This window comes from Carcharhinus amblyrhynchos, chromosome 30 (assembly GCF_965287045.1).
Source record: "Carcharhinus amblyrhynchos chromosome 30, sCarAmb.v2.hapA, whole genome shotgun sequence".
Lineage (NCBI taxonomy): Eukaryota > Metazoa > Chordata > Chondrichthyes > Carcharhiniformes > Carcharhinidae > Carcharhinus > Carcharhinus amblyrhynchos.
Genome location: NC_137353.1, coordinates 17,707,627 through 17,727,950, shown reverse-complemented (window position 1 = coordinate 17,727,950; position 20,324 = coordinate 17,707,627). Strand labels below are relative to the sequence as shown.

General features: G+C 43.3%; 1 protein-coding gene across 2 annotated transcripts in view; it reads right to left on the bottom strand.

Annotated features, from left to right (window-relative positions):
• nol9 (nucleolar protein 9) overlaps positions 1–20,324 on the bottom strand; it is a 37,064-nt gene that overhangs the window by 1,836 nt on the left and 14,904 nt on the right. For both annotated transcript variants that reach the window (XM_080215398.1, XM_080215399.1), the window contains exons 4-12: positions 20,022–20,152; positions 14,784–14,928; positions 14,248–14,344; positions 12,319–12,416; positions 8,370–8,531; positions 5,538–5,835; positions 4,167–4,278; positions 2,248–2,425; positions 1,171–1,304 (exon numbers count right to left, since the gene is read on the bottom strand). In XM_080215398.1, the coding sequence (XP_080071524.1) occupies positions 1,171–1,304; positions 2,248–2,425; positions 4,167–4,278; positions 5,538–5,835; positions 8,370–8,531; positions 12,319–12,416; positions 14,248–14,344; positions 14,784–14,928; positions 20,022–20,152 (1,355 nt within the window). The remainder of the gene's footprint in view (positions 1–1,170; positions 1,305–2,247; positions 2,426–4,166; positions 4,279–5,537; positions 5,836–8,369; positions 8,532–12,318; positions 12,417–14,247; positions 14,345–14,783; positions 14,929–20,021; positions 20,153–20,324) is intronic.

Here is a 20,324-nt window from a genome sequence, read left to right as displayed (position 1 = left end):
GTGCCTCTCTCCTCCCTCTGCTTTCCCTCACCCTTCCTGCTCCTCCTCATGCCCATGGTATGCGTCAGGATCAGAATGTTTCTGCGAAGGACTATACACCTCCGCAATACAAACAGCAGGGGAAAGCACTGAGTTAGAATAATTTGAAACATGTGCAGATCCAGCAAACAGAAACTTTACAGCAAACCCAGTGTGAAGGGTTATAATTTGCCAGTTCCATCAAATAATAATCCCCCCTCCTGACTACCCAAAGCCTGTCCACCATTTACATGGTACAATCAGAAGTGCAACAGAATACTTTCCACTTGCCTGGCAGCAACTCTACCAGCTCTCAAGAAGGTGACACCATACAGGACAAAGCAGCCATCTCATCCACCACCTTCAACATGCACTCCCTTTACCAGTGGCACACAGCAGCAGCAGTGACCACCATCTACATGGTGCACTGGAGCAATTTACTAAAGCTCCTTTGACAGCCCTTTCCAAATTTGTGACCTCTACCACCTAAAGGGACAAAAGTAACAAATGCAGCTGAAAGTTCCCATCTAAGCCACACACCACCCTGACTTGAAACTATACTGGCATTCCTTCACTGTCACTGGGTCAAAATCCTGGAACTCTCTCCTTAACAACACTGTGGGTGCACCTACACGATATGGACTGCAGAGGTTCAACAAGGCAGCTCACTAACACCTTCTTGTGAGCAATTAGGATGGGCAATAAATGCTTGATTAGTCAACAATGCCTGTGTCCTGTCAAACAATTTTAAAAATATATTTTTATTCACCCAAAAAATGTGATTCACCCAGTCAATTATCCTAGTCAAATACAATAGCATCTTCACTAACCCTGCAGATGTATCATTACCCATTTAATGCACTAATATCCCAAGAACGTTCCCTGCCCAATACATCCAACCCATTACAGCCCCCCAACATTCACCAATAGAGCTACCAGAATGTATCCCATCCAGCATGTTACCCAATGCACGATTCAAAATTTCACAAAGCTAAAAATTAATGCTGTTTCATGAAATCAATGGCTTCAATAATATTCCTGTATTGGCTTCTCAGGTTTCCTGAACAGTCACATAACTACTGCAGCACCTTAATATTAACAATCCTCAGCCCAGCGAACATTAGCAGCTCACTTCCCCAAAGGCTATCTTACCTGGTTCCTGAACAGTGAATGGGGAATGGTGATTGCTCCCATTAGTAAACAGTTAACCTGTTTCAGCTTGGCCACAGGAATTGGGGTCAGTAGGTAATACAATCTCTTCTCCAGATTAATGCCACGAATAATTCCTATGGAAAAAGGGCTAAAATTAATCCCAAATACTGAACATCCGGATATCCTACCTACAATAAACACAAACCTGCTCACTATTGCCAACTTTACTACATAGGGATCACCAGCACAAACACATCAAGGGCAAGAATAACATCCTCACATAGTTGGACTATCCTGGAGACAAAATTCCAGCCTTCAATCAGGCTTTGGGAGTAAAATTTAGAGCCACATTAGGAGTACTTTTGTGCTGTTAGGCAGCATCCACCAGGAAGTGGGCTCAAACTGCAAACTCATTTCACGCAGGATTCCTGCAGGCAGAGGAAGAGGAGACATTCATCGCGATGGGAGCAGGATTAAGAAAGCAGTATCGTCCTAACAGCAAATATTATAACAATCTTGTATAGCAGCTTGGTTCAATAGATATCACCCTTGCCTGAAGCCCCATTCCATAAACTTGAGCACATCGTGCATTCCAGCACTGCAGTGCAGTTCAGAGACAGTGCTGCACTGTAAGAATTGCTGTCCTCACAAGAGATGTTAAACCAAAGCCAATTCAGTTCAGTCACATGGATGCAATCCTCACACAGTTCTGATCAAGATTATTTCCTGAATGAGCATCATATTTAGTTTATGGGATCTTGCTGTGCATAACCTGCTGCTGTATTTGACTATGTAAAATCAACGATGAGACTTTAAAACTAATTCAATCAGGACATCTCCATGGCCGGTGTAAGCAAGTGACACATCGATGGTGGCTGAGTCTGAGTGAACAGTGTGTCAGAAATGCTTCCTCCATGAATCAGAAAGCATTCATTATCATTACGTGCTGATACTTATTCTGTGCTTCAGCTCTGTAAGTCCGCTTACTTTCCACCCCATGTAATAGTGATGCAAGGAGATTGGGCAGTGAACAGCGCAGTTCCTGGAACGTGATCTGGTAGAAGTATCTATACTTACCAACACCAAAACAGTCACATATTGGAGCCTGACGGAGTAAAACAGGCCCATCTGCCTGAGAGCTCACACCATTTGGCATTCTGCACAGTCCAACTAAGCTGGCATTGGCTGCATACAAAATGTGGGTAGGAGCCACATCACAGTGTAACACATGCAGAGCGACTGCACTAAATGGCACCTAAAAGACAAAAGCTAATTATTTTCAGAAAATGGCCCCTTGGTGTCCGACAACCACAAAGCACTTGCCAGCATCCACAACAAAAGCCCAACATCTAATATTACTGGCACCTGGAACTCAACACTATCCATTCTACACAGAACCCAAAATTAATTCCAGAACTGCCCATATGGCAAGACACTGAACATTACCTTCTGCTTTATGAAAAACAATCTGATTCATCAACTTCACTATACTTTAATTTTATTTACTGATGCAGTATCAAACATCAAGCTCCAGTTTAGAATGCTATAAGCCTGTTCCCTGCCTCTCTAAGAATTAAGTATGTAGTTCCCTCAATCCTAACAAGCTGCATGGCATTTAAAGCATCAGATCTAGAGTCTAATCTTTCCATGATTGGACCATGTCAACTTATTATTGGTAATGCCTATTGTTCAGGACCCATGTACAAGCCCTGCTTACCACATCTCCAAGTCCTTTATATTTTTATCTCTTGCTATCCTGATGGATGGCAAACTAGTTATAAGGATATATAACTAGGACATGTAGGGGTTTGAAGAGGAGATTTAATAATTTAAAAAAAACGAGTAGAGAAAGGCCAACTAGTTTATGCCTCTGATTTGATTGCTTATCATTTGAGAAACTAACACAGAGAGTCTCAAAGGGACCACTGGAAGAGGGTGACACGATACACTGTCCCCTCACAGCCGCAGGGACCCGGGTTCAATTCTGGCCTCAGGTGACTGTCTGTGTGCAGTTTCCTCTGGGTGCTCCAGTTTCCCCTCTCGGTCCAAAGATGCGTAAGTTAGGTTGATTTGCCGTGCTAAATTGACCCTTAATGTCAGAGGGATTAGCAGGGTAAATAAGGTACAGCTTATTTATTAGTCACAAGTAAGGCTTACATTAACATGCAATGAAGTTACTGTGAAATTCCCCTAGTTGCCACACTCCGGTGCCTGTTAGGGTGCACCTCGCCAGCACATCTTTCAGACTGTGGGAGGAAACTGGAGCGCCCAGAGAAACCCACACAGACACGGGGAGAATGTGCAAATTCCACACAGTGACCCAAGCTGGGAATCAAACCCGGGTCCCTTGTTCTGAGAGGCAACAGTGTTAACCACTGTGCCATCGTGCCATCCATTTGTGGGCAGACGGGGATAAGGCCTGTTTGGTGCACGCTCGATAAGTCGAACAGCCTCTTTCTGCATTGTACGGATTCTAAGATTTTATGAAGGTCACACAAAATTTTTTTCCAGTCACTTACCTTAACAGAAAAGCAGGTAGGAGTGCTTCTCCTGAAACCACATTAAAACTATGAGTTGTTGCTAGCCATTGTTCATACCTCCTCCCACAACTGCCAATAAAAATTCACCAGGAATCCTTAACTAATTCTAAGAATGGTAACTAGCCCATAATGAGGCTGGCAGACCAATCTGCCACTGTTCTATCGTCAGCTTCATCCGGCATGTGCAGCGTGTGCTTGGGTCTCATCCCACGTTCAGAACAAGCCAATTTCTCTGCCATGTTGTTCACATAAGAATGCTTACTTGCCTGAGACTCAATGGTGAACAGTCAGACTAAGGAACATGGTAGCAGATTTGACCTAAATTCTCAAGGAAAGTGCACCCTGTAGTTAACTGTGCCACACAAAGGAGTTTGGGGAACACCTGACTGTGAATCAAACACTAAATGCAGCTAACGGAAATAACTCGAGATAAATTGGTAGAGGAGTGGGGGTTACCTGATAGGGTAGCATGCTGTGCAAGGGCAAAGGGCATCCTGTGTCAGATGGCTGCAGCTGGCTGAAACAACCCAAAAGAGCCAAATCTCTCAGCACATTACTACGATATTTCCTGAAAAACACAAACCAACAGCAACAGGATGTTAGAACAAGCTTCAGATGTCATTTGCACATCTAAACATGCATCACACTGAGTTCTGCCTGTAGCTGATATCAATACAAGAATTGTGAAGTTCCCATCAGGAAAGGATAACTGACTGGTATATTTCCTCTTGAAAAGAGAAAGTTGAGTTTATGAAATTTTCGACTGAGTTAATACAATGGGGGCGATTCTACCAGTTCGCTGCACTGCTAGACGGAGGCCGTTTAGGGGGCTCCCTGCTGGGCGCCACAGTCTCTGGCCGCTGGATTTCTGGTGTCGTCAGCTCTGTGCCAGAAATTGGTGCGGAGCTGTATAATTTATTCTAATAGGCATTTGAATATCACTGAAGTTGAGAGGCCGGCTAGAGTCTCCCCCAGCCAATGAGTGTTTCACTCCAGCAGGGTTTACAACAGCTTCCCATTAATGGGAAGCTGATGGCTCAATGCTGCTGGAGTGAAGGGGGCCATGGAAGGCCCCAGAGGGTCAGAGCTAAGGGGGTACTACCCCTGGGCAATGCCAGCCTGACCCTTTGGCACTGCCCAAGGGGCAAAGTGGCAATGCCTGGGGGGGGCAGGGAGATTGGTTGGGTGGGCGGGTCCTGCTGCCACTTTGCACTCAGCAGTGACAGAGGCAGGAAGGCCAGCAATCGGGGCTGGCCATCAGGTTTTTTTGGGTGCGGGTGTGGATGGGGTGGAGTGGGGTGGTCTGGTCAGGGCTGGTAATGGGAGGAAGAGGGATCCTCTTCCCAGCACTGAGCCCCCACACTCCCAATATCCTCACATACAACAGAGTCCCTCTCCTATTCCCAGTACTGAGTCCCCACATTCGTACACAAGCAAATGTGCAGGCACAGACAAAGCTCTCAGCCTTCTCCACTGATCACAGACATGAAAGGGTCAGGGTCTCCTGCTTCAAAAAAGCAATACAACTGTATGTCCAAGATAGGATGATGAGAGGGACCTGGAGGGATTAAGTTGGAGATGATGTTCCTATGCACCTGCTGAACTTGTCTTTTAGCTGGTGAAGGTCACAGTTATGAGACTTCCTGCCAAAGAAGCCTTGACAAGTTACTGCTGCACATCCTGGAAATAGTACACGTTGTAGTTACAGTAGTGGAGAGAGTGGATGTTTAAACTTAATGCTTTCACTTATTGTACAGTATTTAACCGGCGACGGTTATGTCATTGTCAGCATATTACCACAAGATAATTAATAAGTACTATACTTACAAACAACTTCCATCTCTCACTCCAGGAAATTCAGACTGAACGTGCATCAGCCTATGCCCCTGGAATCCTGCACACAGATTCAGATATTCATCCTGCTCCTCCTCCTCTGATAATGAGCTCAAGGGCTCAGGCTTTTGCTGAATGTGGTACTTTCCCTTGGTTTGCCACCCAGCCGCGGTCTGCACAAACTCAGGTGTGAGAGCCACAAGGTCCTGGCTCCTCTCGGCACAGCCAAGCTGGACCACATGTGTTGGGGCCAAGAGGCGAATCAGGTCAACCAAAATTGACAAACCGAATCCTATCAGTAGAAAGGAAGGGAGGAAGGGTGCAAAGAAAGTCAGATATATTTGAGAAGGGCTGAGGTCACAAGTAGCAGACAAACCTCACCCCTCAAAGAGGCAAGGCTGCTAGGGTGGGACTATTTCAGCTCAGGGCCTAGTTTCAACAGAGAAAAGTTTTAAAAGTAAAATTTCTAAGCCACATCAGATTGCATCAAGAGTGGTGAGACTGCAGTCACATGCAGATCCAATTTGTTTGTGATTGGTCTTACGATGCAGACATTAATTCCCTTTACCTTGCTTCATAATCTGGTAAAAGCATCTGGGAAGGTGTTATCTGTTCTACCTTAACATTTACAGGTTCATTAACACAAAGACTTGACACTCACTTTAAGAGAATAATTAACAAGTTATTTCATTTTTAACGAACAGGAACTTTAACTAAACCAGGAACATTTTAATTAAAGTTCGACTGAAATGCTGTTCAAATGAACACAAGGAACATTCATTACCAAAACAGTAATAACAGAATTTTAATCACTCTCAAAGAAAATATACAATCAGGTCTGATAGCGTTCGGAAGTTTTAGAGTTCTTTGGTAGTTGTCCACTATCTGTAAGTGCTGTCTGATTTGGTAGTTTTCGCTGGTTAGTGGGTGATTTATCTTGAGACCTGTCTGAATTTAGCAGAATTAAGAACAAACTACTCCAGTTGATCTAACTACCCTTAACTGCTTCAGGTGATCAGGCCCTACTACTGGTTGAACAGCTGGCTCAACTGGTGGAATTGAACTGAAGGCAGTTGAGTTCCTCTGTTGTATTCCTGATGACCAATGCACTCTCTACATCAGGATTGGTTTGATGGTGACAACAAAAGCAAATTCAAATTGAAAGGTTCCCTTTAACTGAGTGTTTTCTTTAAACTCATAGATTGCCCGCAGAGTGTCTTCTTTAAAATCACAGGCTAACAAAATGCAAAACCTGCAGAGCTTGTTACCAAGGCAATCCTGTTGTTTGGTCCTCAAAATAAATGTTGCAACTTTGAGTCTGTGTGTACTCTGCATTTTAAACATCTCAGCACTGAACAAAACCAGCTTTTAAAGGGACTGACATAAACTAGTTTTTAAAGGGACCATGCACTGTTATTTCTCCTCTAGCATTTTATATTCTTTACATTTTTATAATCTCAATTTCACAACATATGCGACAGCCAGTATAATGGTTGAAGTGAAGCTGGGACTCTTTACCAATAAGTTAGTTCAGCTCCACATCACAGATACCACCTGGATTGACCATAAGGACTCGATAAAAGGCTAAAATGTCCTTTAAATCTATTTGTCAAAAGATATATCAAATTTAACAGCACCCTTTTAAGTAAATAAAAGCACCAGTGACATCAAAAGATATTCCAGCATTCAGATTATTTTTCAATGTCCGAGTACTTCATATTTAATTTTAAAATTGATACAAAAGGTCTCCAGCGCAGCAAGAAGCAGTGGCAAGAGTTCTGGAAGTCGTAAGAGGGTAAGGGCTTAATGACAGGTAATCAGTCACAAAATGCAAGGAGCTGTTTGAACTGCCTGCTATGGCTGATTCATTCAATACTGTTTAGAATTCACACCTATAAGCAGCTAACTGGGATAAACAGATACACCTAAGTGGTGTGGTCTGTACCACATATAGTGAATTCAATTTTGCAACTTGCCATAGTAACATTCAAGTCATGATATTTAATTTGTTAGTCCAGTAACAGAACATCTGCTGATTCCAGAAAAAAACATGGTGCTCCCTATACATAGGAGCACTTTGCTGTAGCAAGGTGGCAATGGCAAGATGTAAAGGAATAACTGAAAATTAAATCTGCAAACATGCTTACCAAACAAACCCAAACTTGTTTCCAGCTGTCTGGAGCCTTCAGTGCTGAATGCAAAACTCTATGCATCCTTTCCCCACCTGTTAGCCACTGACCATTTTCACACCACCTAGCCTGCATACTCAGTGTGGTCTTGTGCCTATTTCATCCACAGTAGGCAAAAAATGCTTCTGTCATTGCACTGTGCATTTCCTTCCCTCCTCAACCACACTCCCCACCTTATTTTCCATATGCCATTAAGTTGGGTCCAAGATTACCCTTCAGAACCCTATACAGAGACTCAATGAACTGATACCCTGCCACATCTGCATTACTCTAGGAAATTGTGAATACTAAGGGACTCTGGTTCACCAATGGAAACTGGAAGGAAAGACTTATCACTTGGGGCTGGACTTCCTCCAACTGGCCTCAGGTAACCCTATAAGTTAACACACCCATGAGTAGCGTGGTTCCAGCTGGACAAGCAGAGGGAAGCCATTAAGGTAAAGCTCCACACAGCGCTGAAGGCATGGTCACCAATAGTGGATTAATTAAAATGAACCTGAACCCCAGCATGATACAGCATCCCCAGGGAGGTTGGGGGTTAATTAACAGGAAACCAAAAATAAATCAAAAGGCAAAAATGAAAATCTAATACTAGATTTAATCTAAATCTACAATCTAATTTGAGTTTTAATCTGACCTTTGACCCAGCCCATAGTGTTTATGACCAATGGCATTTCTTTCTTGTATCCTGCGTATAGATACTTTGCAGTTTCCATATATCGATCCAGGTCCCGCTCACAGGATACATCACCATAATACACCATCTTATAGGGTTCACGCTGGTGCATGTAAGGAGGGCCTGTTAAAGAAACAGAACAAATCAGGGTGCAAATTAGAAAACAAGTGCAAAACCCATACATCCATCAGAAGGTGTTGCGGTGTTGATGATTAGTTGATGTTGGTGTTAAGGATTATCATCTTACACCAAATCAAAAATTTGAAGTGGGTGGTGGTGAAGGATTAGGTTTGAACTCTGTGGCTTGCTTTTGCAGCTATGAAAACATTGGGGCATTCTTTTCATTCTGTTTCTGCTCCTCAGAGGTATTTCTACTGCAGTATCATATAGCAAAATTTCTACGTGCGGCCCCGAGTCCCACAGACACAATTGAGAGCAGGCATGCACTATAGAGACCCCTCACATTTATGAACTCCTGCAAGCCCACTTAGCACTTGACAGAATTGAACACAGGGCTTGACAAAATATCATGTGTGCTCAGCCCTTGACTCAGTCTTCTGTATGCCTTTATGCAGTCTAATAACTTTCTTCAATTTTCAAGCCATTCAGCATTGATATTCTCTTCCTTCCTCTTTTCCCTTGCAATCTTCCTTCTATAACATCTTTTACTAGTCTGTTTACTCTTAAGATATGCTCTGTCCAGCATCTCTGACTTTGCCTACTTATGTTTAGCAAATTTCTTTGTTTATTCACTCTCCTTGGCATTTCATTGTTATTTTTTCTGTCCAGCTTATCCTTTCCATTCTCCTCTAAATGTGCATTTCGAAGCTATTTTGCAAGTTGATCTCATCTTTCCTTAAGTTCCAAGTCTCACACCCATACAAAACAAATCTAGCTCATTATAAGTCATGTATTCAGTTTATTCAGCTTTCCAGTCAGCTTTTGCTTTTTACTAAATACAGCCTTTCCCCTGCTACCTTTGTTCTTATTTCTTTGTTGCATATACCATTTGCAGATATTATGCTTCCCAAATACTTAAATTTTTGCATTTGCTTTGGTTTGGAGATAATAAATTGGCATGGATTGAGAAGTGGTTAGCAGACAGAAATCAGAATAAATGGATCATTTTGGAATACTGGGCAGTGATTAGTGGGGTCCTGTACATATCAGCGCTTAGGCCCCAGCAATTCGCATTACACAAAGATTTGGACGGCTTAGCTTATTTGTAAGTGTCACAAGCAGGCTTACATTAACGCTGTAATGACGTAATTGTGAAAATCCCCTAGTCACCAAACTCCAGCACCTGTTTGGGTACACAGAGAATTTAGGACCAATGCACCTAACCAGCATGTCTTTCGAACTGTGGGAGGAAATCAGGGCATCTGGAGGAAATCCATGCAGATACGGGGAGAACATGCAGACTCCACACTGACAGTGACCCAAGCTATGAATCGAACCCGGATCTCTAGTGTGGTGAGGCAGTAGTGCTAATCACTGTGCCATCATACTGGCTTATAAATGACTAAATGCAATATTGCTGATGACATAAAACTTGATGGGAAAGCGCGGGGTGGGGGAGGAGGGGGGAGGGGAACAAAAGCAAGGATGTCTTACTTCGGCTGTGCAAGGCCTCGGTGAGACCACATCTGGAGTAATGTGTCTTTGCAATTTTCATATCGCTAAACAACAGAGGATGTTCCTGCTAAAGAAGAAGTGCAGCAAAAGTTCACTGGACTTAACAGGATGGCAAGATTGTATATCAGGAGAATTGGGTCTCTATTCACTGGAGTTTAGAAGAACGAGAGAGGATCTTAATGAAACACCTAAAAGTCTATCAAAGCTGGATTGACGGAATGCAGAAATGATGCTTCCTTGTGCTGGGGAGGTGGGGCGTAGAACAAGAAGTCACAGTCTCAGGATATTGAGTCGGTCTTTTAGGACTGAGATTAAGAGAAAATTCTTCACTCAGAGCGTGGTGCACCAGTGGGATTCTTTATCACAAAGGCTGTGGAGGTCAAGTCAGTGGAAATAGGCTAAGGTCAAGTGTAGTATCGACATGCTGTGCTTGGTTGAAGTCATTAGGTTACATTTCAGCTTCATTTGAAGCGTTTTTTGAAGCAACATCTCGGCCTTTTGGTTAAGATGCAAATGAGATCAAGCCTTGGAGGAGGAGCTATGTCCACTCCAATTGGGCTTGATCTACATGATCCAAGCTAAGACAGGAGGTGAAAGGCCTGCCTTGTCAGCTTGGATTGGGAATGTCTCAATTTGTTGAGATTCTGAATTGGACTTGAATTGATTGAATTGGAATAAAAACAAAAAAAAAAATCAAATAGATACACTTGTAAACTCTAAAGACCTCAACAGGTATGGGGAGAGTGTGGGAGTGTGGCATTGAGATAGAGGATCAGCCATGACTATACTGAATGGCAGAATAGGCTTGAAGGACTGAATGACCTACTCCCGCTCCTATTTTCAATGTTTCAATGATTATTTTCCTTCTAGGAATATTTCTTGATGGTTTTGAGATACATGTCACTTTAGTTTTGCCAGGGTTCACTTTCATTCCGAAGTTCACGTCCACTGTTATTAGTTTATCTACTACTTCTTGCAATTCTTCCTTTGTGCTTGCTACAAGTGTTTTATTATCTGCAAATTTAACTATGTTAATATTTGATTGCAAATCTATTTAATGCCAGATATTGCGTCTATTAATGCTTCTTTAAACATTGCTTCTGCATAGATATTGAAGAAGGTGGTGAGAAACAACACCCATGCCAAACTCCTCTTTCAATTACACACAATTCCAATCCCCTGCTAGTTACTCTCTTCATTTGTCCCACGTACAAATTTTTTATGAGTTGTCTTCCCTCCAGTCTATTCCAATATTTTTCAGCACTGTCAAAAGCTTAATCCACTCAACGTGATTAAATGATTTCTCAAATTCTACAAAACCATGCCAATGTTCTGATTTTTGTATAATTACTCTGATTGTCCATATAGCAAATAACAACTTCAGATTTATAACAGAGTGTGTGGTTGGAAAGCTGCATAACTACATTGGAGATGACCAGGTTGGATTCCAGGGAGTAAGAAGGATGAGAGAGGCAATTGGTGTTACAAGATTGAGCAACTGCAGGTTAGAGAATGGATATGAAGTATATATTTGTTGCCAATTTTTAAAAAGCATTTGACAACAAAAAGAAAGCTTTTAAAATATAAAAGGCCTTCGGGCTAGCAGAGAGCAGCATTTCACTTAGGGTAGTATAGTGGCTTGGTGGTTAGCCAGGTACCGGGGTTCAATTCCAGCCTCAGGTGACTGTCTGTGTGAAGTTTGCACGTTCTCCTCATGTTTGCGTGAGTTTCCTCCGGTTTTGTCCTATGGTCCAAAGATGTGGGTTAGGTTGATTGGCCATATTAAATTGCCCCTTAGTGTCAGAGGGATTAGCACGGTAAATATGCGGGGTTACGGGGATAGGGCTTGGGTGGGATTGAAGTCAGTGCAGACTCGATGGGCCGAATGGCTTCCTTCTGCACTGTAGGGATTCTGTGATTTCATTAGAGCAAGACAGGGCCACGCTAGAATGGAGGGTCAAGGAGTTTGCTGCCTGCAGCCCATCTCTCCCCTATCACGGTACACCATATATGATCATGATGTTTTAACAGCTTTTCTCAGAAAGAGGGAGAAATAAAATTTGAAGAAGTGAGTCAGTCCGCTCTATTTGCGGCACCCGGGTTCAATTCCGACCTCAGATGAATGTCTGTGGAGAGTTTGCATGTTCTCCTCATGTCTGCATGGGTTTCCTCCTGATGTACTTGGTTAAAGAGTTATCTTCTCCCTCAACATGTAACCTTGTTTTCTAGAATACATGCCTGCTTGCCAGTCTCAACAGTGCTCCAGTTTACTTACTGAGAACTGGCTCAGTCACCAAGTGTAGGGCCATGCAGCCAGGGGGACTGAACTCCGTCTGACCCAAGTCAAGCTCCAGAAACTCCACGCATGGAATACTATGGGAAAAGAGAGCATTCACTTCTTAATAGCCTGTGATAATACTTGACAGGTAGGACTCAAATCTGCTTGCAGATAAAATCGTAAAAAGGACAAAGCTTTCTGAGTTCTAAAAGATAAGTATAAACTAATAGTTCAATAAATAGTTAATGATATATTTATACGAAACATTGGTTAGGCCAGTTAGAGACTATATGCCATTTTGGGCTCTGCACTATAGGAACACAATATTGCTGTGATGCCACAGGCGCTGCTAAAGCCCAGAAGATGGCTTTTCAGCCTTTCACATCTGTGCTGGCTCTCCGTCACAGCAATTTACCTAGTGCCATTCCATTGCCTTCTCCCAATTCCAGATAACAATATGATTCTCTGGAATGCCTCAATTGAACCTGCTTCCACCATAGGTTGTGTGGATCCTACCTGTTCACTGTGTTAACAAGTTTTCATGTCGCCACTGCTTCCTTCCAATTACCTCGTGTTCTTGATCCAACAGAAACATTATTTTCCCTCTCAAGTCTGACCAGAATCCTCATGATTTTAAATAACTCTGTTGAATCTCCCCTTAACCTTCTCTTTTCCAAGGAAACCAGTCCCATTTTCTCCAACCTATCTACTTAACGGAAGTTCCTTAACCTGGGTCTTGCAAATCTTTTCTGCACTCTCTCTAATATTTTCATATATTTTCTAAAGTGTGGTGCCCAGAACTGGAAATAATATTTCAACTGAACTGAACCAATAAACTATACAAGTTTAACATAACTTTCTTGCTTTCATACTCAGTGCTCCTATTAATAAAGACTAGGATGCTGTATGCTTCATTAACACTCTCAACTTGTCCCGCCACCTTCAATGATTTATGCACATATAGGATCAGACCCTTTTGCTCCTGCACACCCTTTAGAATTGTACCCTTAATTTTATATTGTCTCTCCTTGTTCTTCCTACTAAAATGAGTCAGTTTGTACTCCTCTGCATTAAACTTCATTTGACACTTCTCTATCCAAACAACATATTTATGCCGTTTTGAAGTTCTGATCTATCTTCCTCATGGTTCATAATGCTTCCAAGGTTGGAATCAGCCATAAATTTTGAAATTGTGCCCTGTGCACCAAGGTCTTGGTCATTTATATATAATGAGGAGAAACAAGGATTCCAATACCACACCCTGGGGAACTCCCCTACAAACCTTCCTCCAGTCCAAAAAATATTGATCAACTACTACTCTTTCTCGTCACTCAGCCAATTTCGTATCCATGTTGCTACGTCTCTTTCATTCCACAAGGTATAACTTTGCCCACAAGTCTGTTGTGCAGCAATTTATCAACTGTCTTCCAGAAGTCCAGCACTAACACTCCTTCATGATTTTCTGTTACCTCATTAAAAAACTCCAGCAAGTCAGTTAAACATAGAGCCCAACCTCATCCTCAGGTGCATTTTCTGGCAAGAATCAATGAATGATGATCAAGGACAGGAATTCCAACTCTTTTTGTTATGTTGTTGGCTCAGGAACACCAATATCAACCACAGCCCATGACCTGCTGCCCTAGGTATTTTCATACAGATCAGGGACTGAACCTGGGATCTGCTATACTGTGTGGTTCAGCTTCACATTTGCACTGTTGTTGCTTATTTAGCCTCATCCTATTCCTGAACATTCAGGACTTTATCATCATTAGCACCAATTCAACATGAGACAGATCATCAACCTTTGGAGATCAATACATCTGCATTTCTACTGGTGGTGTGATGCATCAAAAGAAATCCAAAAACACAAACTGTTCACCAGTATTGTAGGATTAAGGCCATAGCCACAAGACTTTGAAAACTTACTGGTTTAAAAGTGAATTCAAGAGATATCTATGGAAGGTTGACTTCCCAATATTCTTCCCTCCACATATCAGAATGATGGGACATCCATCGTCGTCTTCTGCAATCGAACCAAAAGGTCAACAGAAACGCATGACTTGTCAACAAAATTAGAAAATTATAGTATTATCATATTTAACGCTCCCCACTCCAGAACATTGAAGCAGCAGATAATCTGCAGATAGGCACATCCCCATCACGGGCAATCGATCCACACCCCTTCTCCTCCTCATTCTGATTCATTGTGTGTTGCACAATTTCAACACAAGGTCAGTGCAGCATAATGGCATGGGCTTACAACTTGAAATGTTTGTCTCATTTATCTGTAAAATATAATCACTAATGTTCTTCTGGGCTTAAAAAAATTAAATGCCATAGTAAATGATTGGGTAAAATAGAGACAAGCTATTCATATGGGCAAGGGCATGGGCAAGAGTAACCAGAGTCCAAGAGTACCAAAATCCTTCCTTCCCCTGCATCATGTCTCTCTAATAGCTCACCCAGACACGCCTTTAAGAGTTCCTGCACAGTGGCCATCCAACTTTCCGATATAGTTATCCCCTGATCATCAGGGAGAGGAACCACCCCAATAGAGGTCAAAGCTGAGCATTCAAGGAATGGAAGTTTTCCAGAATTCATCTTTTTCTGAAAGGTGAGAATCAAAACCAAAAATTAACTTCACTGTACAATTTGTACCAGGAATGTCAAAACATGCACAGAGATCAGGCTATAACAGGAACTACAATTTCACTATTGGCAACTTCTACAAGGCAGATCATTAGAAGACAGACTGCAACTGAGACACTGAACTGAATTTTATTTGATAGGGTGGGAGCAGGGAATGTTCCTCAATTGGGACCAGATGCCTGTCTCACATGGGTGGGCAGAAGGACTGCAGCAGCAATGATTCTAGAGGGTGTCTTCTTAATTGGCCACCACGAGGCCTGTCATCTAATCAAGAGTAATGAACTAGCTTTCCATGTTGCCAGTCCAGACAGCGGGCTGGCAGCTTTGAAGTCTCAGCATTGCCACCAGGTGAAGTGGCTACTGTTGAGGCAAACTGGAGAATTCAGCCTGCAGCGGGTTTGGGAAAAAAAAACATAGGTTCCAGTGTAATGGGGAAAACCCTTTTCAGGAAATTGTTGGAATTGCAGCGACAGCCTTCCCTGTCTAAGTTCTCCTCTCTGTCTCACAGAGCCTGCCCTCCAGCCATTCTGCCTGTCACAGATAAAATACTAGTCACTAATAACTAAATAAACAGGTGGCTAACTGCAATTTTGGCAGATTTTGTAGCGCAATATCTAAATTGCACAAAATACCTAAATGATCTTTGAGAAACATAAATTCTAGCACAACCTCGATCCACTTGTGACAAGCGCTCTGCCTGAAGGTTGGTTATTTTAAAAAATGCTTTACCATCATTTGCAGCACTGAAAGTAATGAGTCTGCTCATCCAGGTCCATTTGAGACTCATTGTGATTCATTGAATTTTATTCTTTCTATGCTACTAATGTACATTTTTATGACTACTGTGCAATAGTTTACACATTCCATTTTACAGTAGCAGTGGAAGTTTAGAAGTATTTCATTAACTGGAAAGCACTTTCAGTCATCCTGAATAACCCCTTCTGAACTATACAGTTCTATGATTCTATATAAATACAAGTTATTCGTTTGTTCAGTGTTATTCATTTACCATTTTTCATCTAATTGTATATCTAAAATATTTAGCGAGGCAGCCTCCACCACTTCATCGGGCAGAGAATTCCAGAGATTCACCACCCTTTGAGTGAAGAAGTTCCTCCTCAACTCCGTTCTAAACCGCCCCCCCCTTTATCTTGAGGCTGTGCCCCCTAGTCCTACTATCCTTTCTGAGCGGGAAGAGTCTCTCCACCTCTATCCTATCCATCCCATTCATCATCTTATACGTCTCAATGAGATCTCCCCTCATTCTTCTAAACTCTAACGAGTACAAGCCTAGTTTATTCAGCCTCTCCTCATAGCTCAACCCCCTCAACTCCGGTATCAGCCTAGTAAACCTCCTCTGCACTCCCTCCAAGGCCAAAATATCTTTGCGCAGGTGTGGCGCCCAAAACTGCACACAGTACTCCAGCTGCGGCCTCACCAATGCCCTATACAGCCGCAGCAAGACCTCCCTACTTTTATATTCAATCCCCCTCGCTATGAAGGCCAGCATCCCATTCACCTTCCTGACCACATGCTGCACCTGCAAGCTGGGTTTTTGCGACTCATGCACAAGGACCCCGAGGTCCCTCTGCACCGTCGCCTGCTGCAGTTTTTCGCCACGTAAGTAATAGTCCTTCCTACCATTATTCCTACCAAAGTGGACCAACTCACACTTGCCAACATTAAATTCCATTTGCCATTTCCTGGCCCATTCGCCCAGCCTATCTAGATCCTTCTGCAGACTCTCCACACCCTCCGCACAATTTGCCGTTCCCCCAATCTTGGTGTCATCAGCAAATTTCGACACCCTACACTCGGTTCCCTCCTCCAGATCATCTATATAAATGGTAAAAAGCTGAGGCCCCAGCACCGACCCCTGGGGCACTCCACTAGTCACCATCTGCCAATCTGAATAGCACCCGTTGACCCCCACTCTCTGCCTATGTGACAACCAATCCTCTATCCACGCTAACACCCTACCCCCAACTCCATGTCCCTCGACCTTCTGCAATAAGCTCGTGAGGTACTTTGTCAAACGCCTTCTGAAAATCCAGAAAGACCACATCCACCGGCTCTCCTCTATCGACCGCCCTAGACACATCCTCATAGAACTCCAGTAAATTTGTCAGACACGACTTCCCTTTAATGAAACCGTTCTGCGTCTGCTCTATCAAGCAATTCCCTTCAAAATGCCTCGCAATTTCCTCCTTAATGACGGATTCTAACATTTTACCTACCACAGACGTTAAACTAACCGGCCTATAATTCCCCGCCTTTTGCCTGGCACCCTTCTTAAACAACGGCGTAACATTAGCCGTTTTCCAATCCTCCGGCACTTCCCCGGAATCCAGCGACGTCTGGAAAATAACCACCAAGGCATCAACTATCACCTCCGCCATTTCTTTCAGAACCCTCGGATGCATTCCATCCGGTCCTGGGGACTTGTCCACAATCAGCCCCTCCAGTCTGTCGAGCACTGCCTCTCTAGTAACAATAATGTCATTAAGACCCTCCAGTCCTACCACCTTTCCATCACTAACACCCGGCAAATTATTCACGTCCTCCTCCGTGAAGACAGAAACAAAAAAGTTATTCAATACCTTAGCCATATCCCCATCCCCTACCACTAGGTCCCCTTTCTCATCCTCTAAAGGACCAACGTTCACCCTAGCCAGCCTCTTCCTTTTTATATATTTATAAAAACTCTTGCTATCCTTTTTTATATTAAGCGCTAGCCCAGCTTCATAGTTTATCCTACCCTTCTTTATCAACTTCTTTGTCAATCTTTGTTGACATTTAAACCTCTCCCAATCCTCTTCTCGCCCACTACTCTTAGCTACTCTAAATTCCTCCGCTTTTAATTTAACACTTTCCTTCACCTCCTTCGTTATCCACGGCTTATTACCTCTCCTCCTACTGTCCTTTTTGACCATCGGAATAAATTTCCGCTGAGCACCAAGAAAGATCTCCTTAAAGATCCTCCACTGCTCCTCAGCAGACCCTCCCTCCAATGCGCTCCCCCAGTCAACATTCGCCAATTCTTCTCTCATCCTACCGTACTCCCCTCTATTCAAACAAAGTACGCGTGTCTAGGAACCCACTTTCTCCTCCTCCATCTGCACCAGAAACTCCACCATACAATGATCACTCTCCCCAAGAGGATCATTCACCGCAAGGTCCCTAATTCTACCCGCCTCATTACACAACACGAGATCCAAGATAGCTCTCTCCCTCGTCGGCTCCAACACGCACGGTTCCAGGAAACTATCCCGGCAGCATTCCAAGAACTCCTCCTCGAGCCCACCGCGTCCAACATGGGTTGACCAATCAATATGCAGATTGAAATCCCCCATAACTACGGCCGTCCCATTCCTGCACGCCGCACTTATTTGCGCGTTAACAGCCCGCCCCACCTCCACATCATTATTCGGGGGCCTATAGACGACACCCACCAGCGTCTTCCTCCCTTTGCTGTTCCTAATCTCCACCCACAACGACTCCACGTTCTGCTCCTTGGCTCCAATATCATCCCTTGCTACCACCTTGATGCTATCCTTAATCAGCAGAGCTACGCCCCCCGGGTTGATGGGTTTTTGATGAGAGAGGGGATTAAGGGTTATGGGGAGAGGGCGGGAAAGTGGAACTGAGCCACGACAGATCAGCCATGATCTTATTGAATGGCGGGGCAGGCTCGAAGGGCTAGATGGCCTACTCCTGCTCCTATTTCTTATGTTCTTAAAACATTCTGTAAATCTTTAGAGACCAAAACTGTACACAATATTCTTAGTGTGGCCTCACTACGGCACTGTATAATTGCATCAAAACATCCTTGCTCCCGTATCGTATCTTATTCTGGTTAGACAAATCAATACATTATGGAGAATTTTTATTTCACCAGCAAATTGGATAAATTTTCGAGTAGTTTTGGTACCTATTTGCTGTAGGACCCTGCTCAATACCTCCCACAATCAGATATTACACATCTCATAAGCATAATTGCCTATGATTCAGTGTACATCCTACTTACGATGCCTAGGAGCTTTAGCTTAATTACAAACCTTAATTAGTGATCAGAAGCACTGGTTGGCTTCTACCCGCAACTAACTGAGCAGAACTAAAACAGTACTCAGTGCAGACCAGAGACTGAAAATGCTGCAGCACCAAAGACAATAATGTATTTATCCACTGCATCAACAGGCTCAACAAAGCTCATGTCATGAACACAAACATCACAAAAAAAAGTCTGACAACACCAGGTTTTAGTCCAACCGATTTATTTGATAATACACTCACAAGCTTTCGGGGTTAGTCCCTTCATCAGGTGAATGGAGAGTTCTGGCCTCAGACAGAGCATATAAAGCACAGACAGTTTAGAGATTACTGATTAGAATGCGAATCCTTACACCTAACCTGCTGTTCAAGACCTGAAGTGGCTGACAATGTGAGTGGAAGGAGCACTGATCACAGGTTAAAGAGATGTGTATTGTCTCCAGACAGTACAGTAAGTGAGGTTTTGCAAACCCAGGCAAGTCACGGGGGTTACAGATAGTGCGACATGAACCCAAGATCCCTGTTGAGACCGTCCTCGTCCGCACACACGAGGACGGTCTCAACAGGGATCTTGGGTTCATGTCGCACTATCTGTAACCCCCGTGACTTGCCTGGGTTTGCAAAACCTCACTTACTGTACTGTCTGGAGACAATACACATCTCTTTAAACTGTGATCAGTGCTCCTTCCACTCACATTGTCAGCCACTTCAGGTCTTGAACAGCAGGTTAGGTGTAAGGATTCGCATTCTAATCAGTAATCTCTAAACTGTCTGTGCTTTATATGCTCTGTCTGAGGCCAGAACTCTCCATTCACCTGACGAAGGGACTAACCCCGAAAGCTTGTGAGTCTATTATCAAATAAATCGGTTGGACTAAAACCTGGTGTTGTCAGACTTTTTACTGTGTTTACGCCAGTCCAACGCCGGCATACCCACATCATAACATCACAAAATCCAGAAAGCATGTTCAACATGGCCTCTAGGTCTCCTGAATAACTCACAGAATGTGAAGCAAAGACTTCCCTGTAGTCTGGGAAGCTAGAAAGAAAAACAGTGCTTGGGGTGTCAAGATGCTCGAAGAGGAGAACTGAACACGAAGAGGTCACCTCCTTCATCAAACTGTGTCTTGAAGCTGTAATGAAGAGGTACAGAAATTAGGAGTGTAATGTCAACACAGAAAGCTGCCTCTACACTGTTCCATCAAAACGTTCCAGGGCAGGTAAGGGCAGATTATATACACAGCATCGATATATATTTGGACTTGGGTGCAGAGTGTACAATTCAAAATTTGCAAAGACACAAAA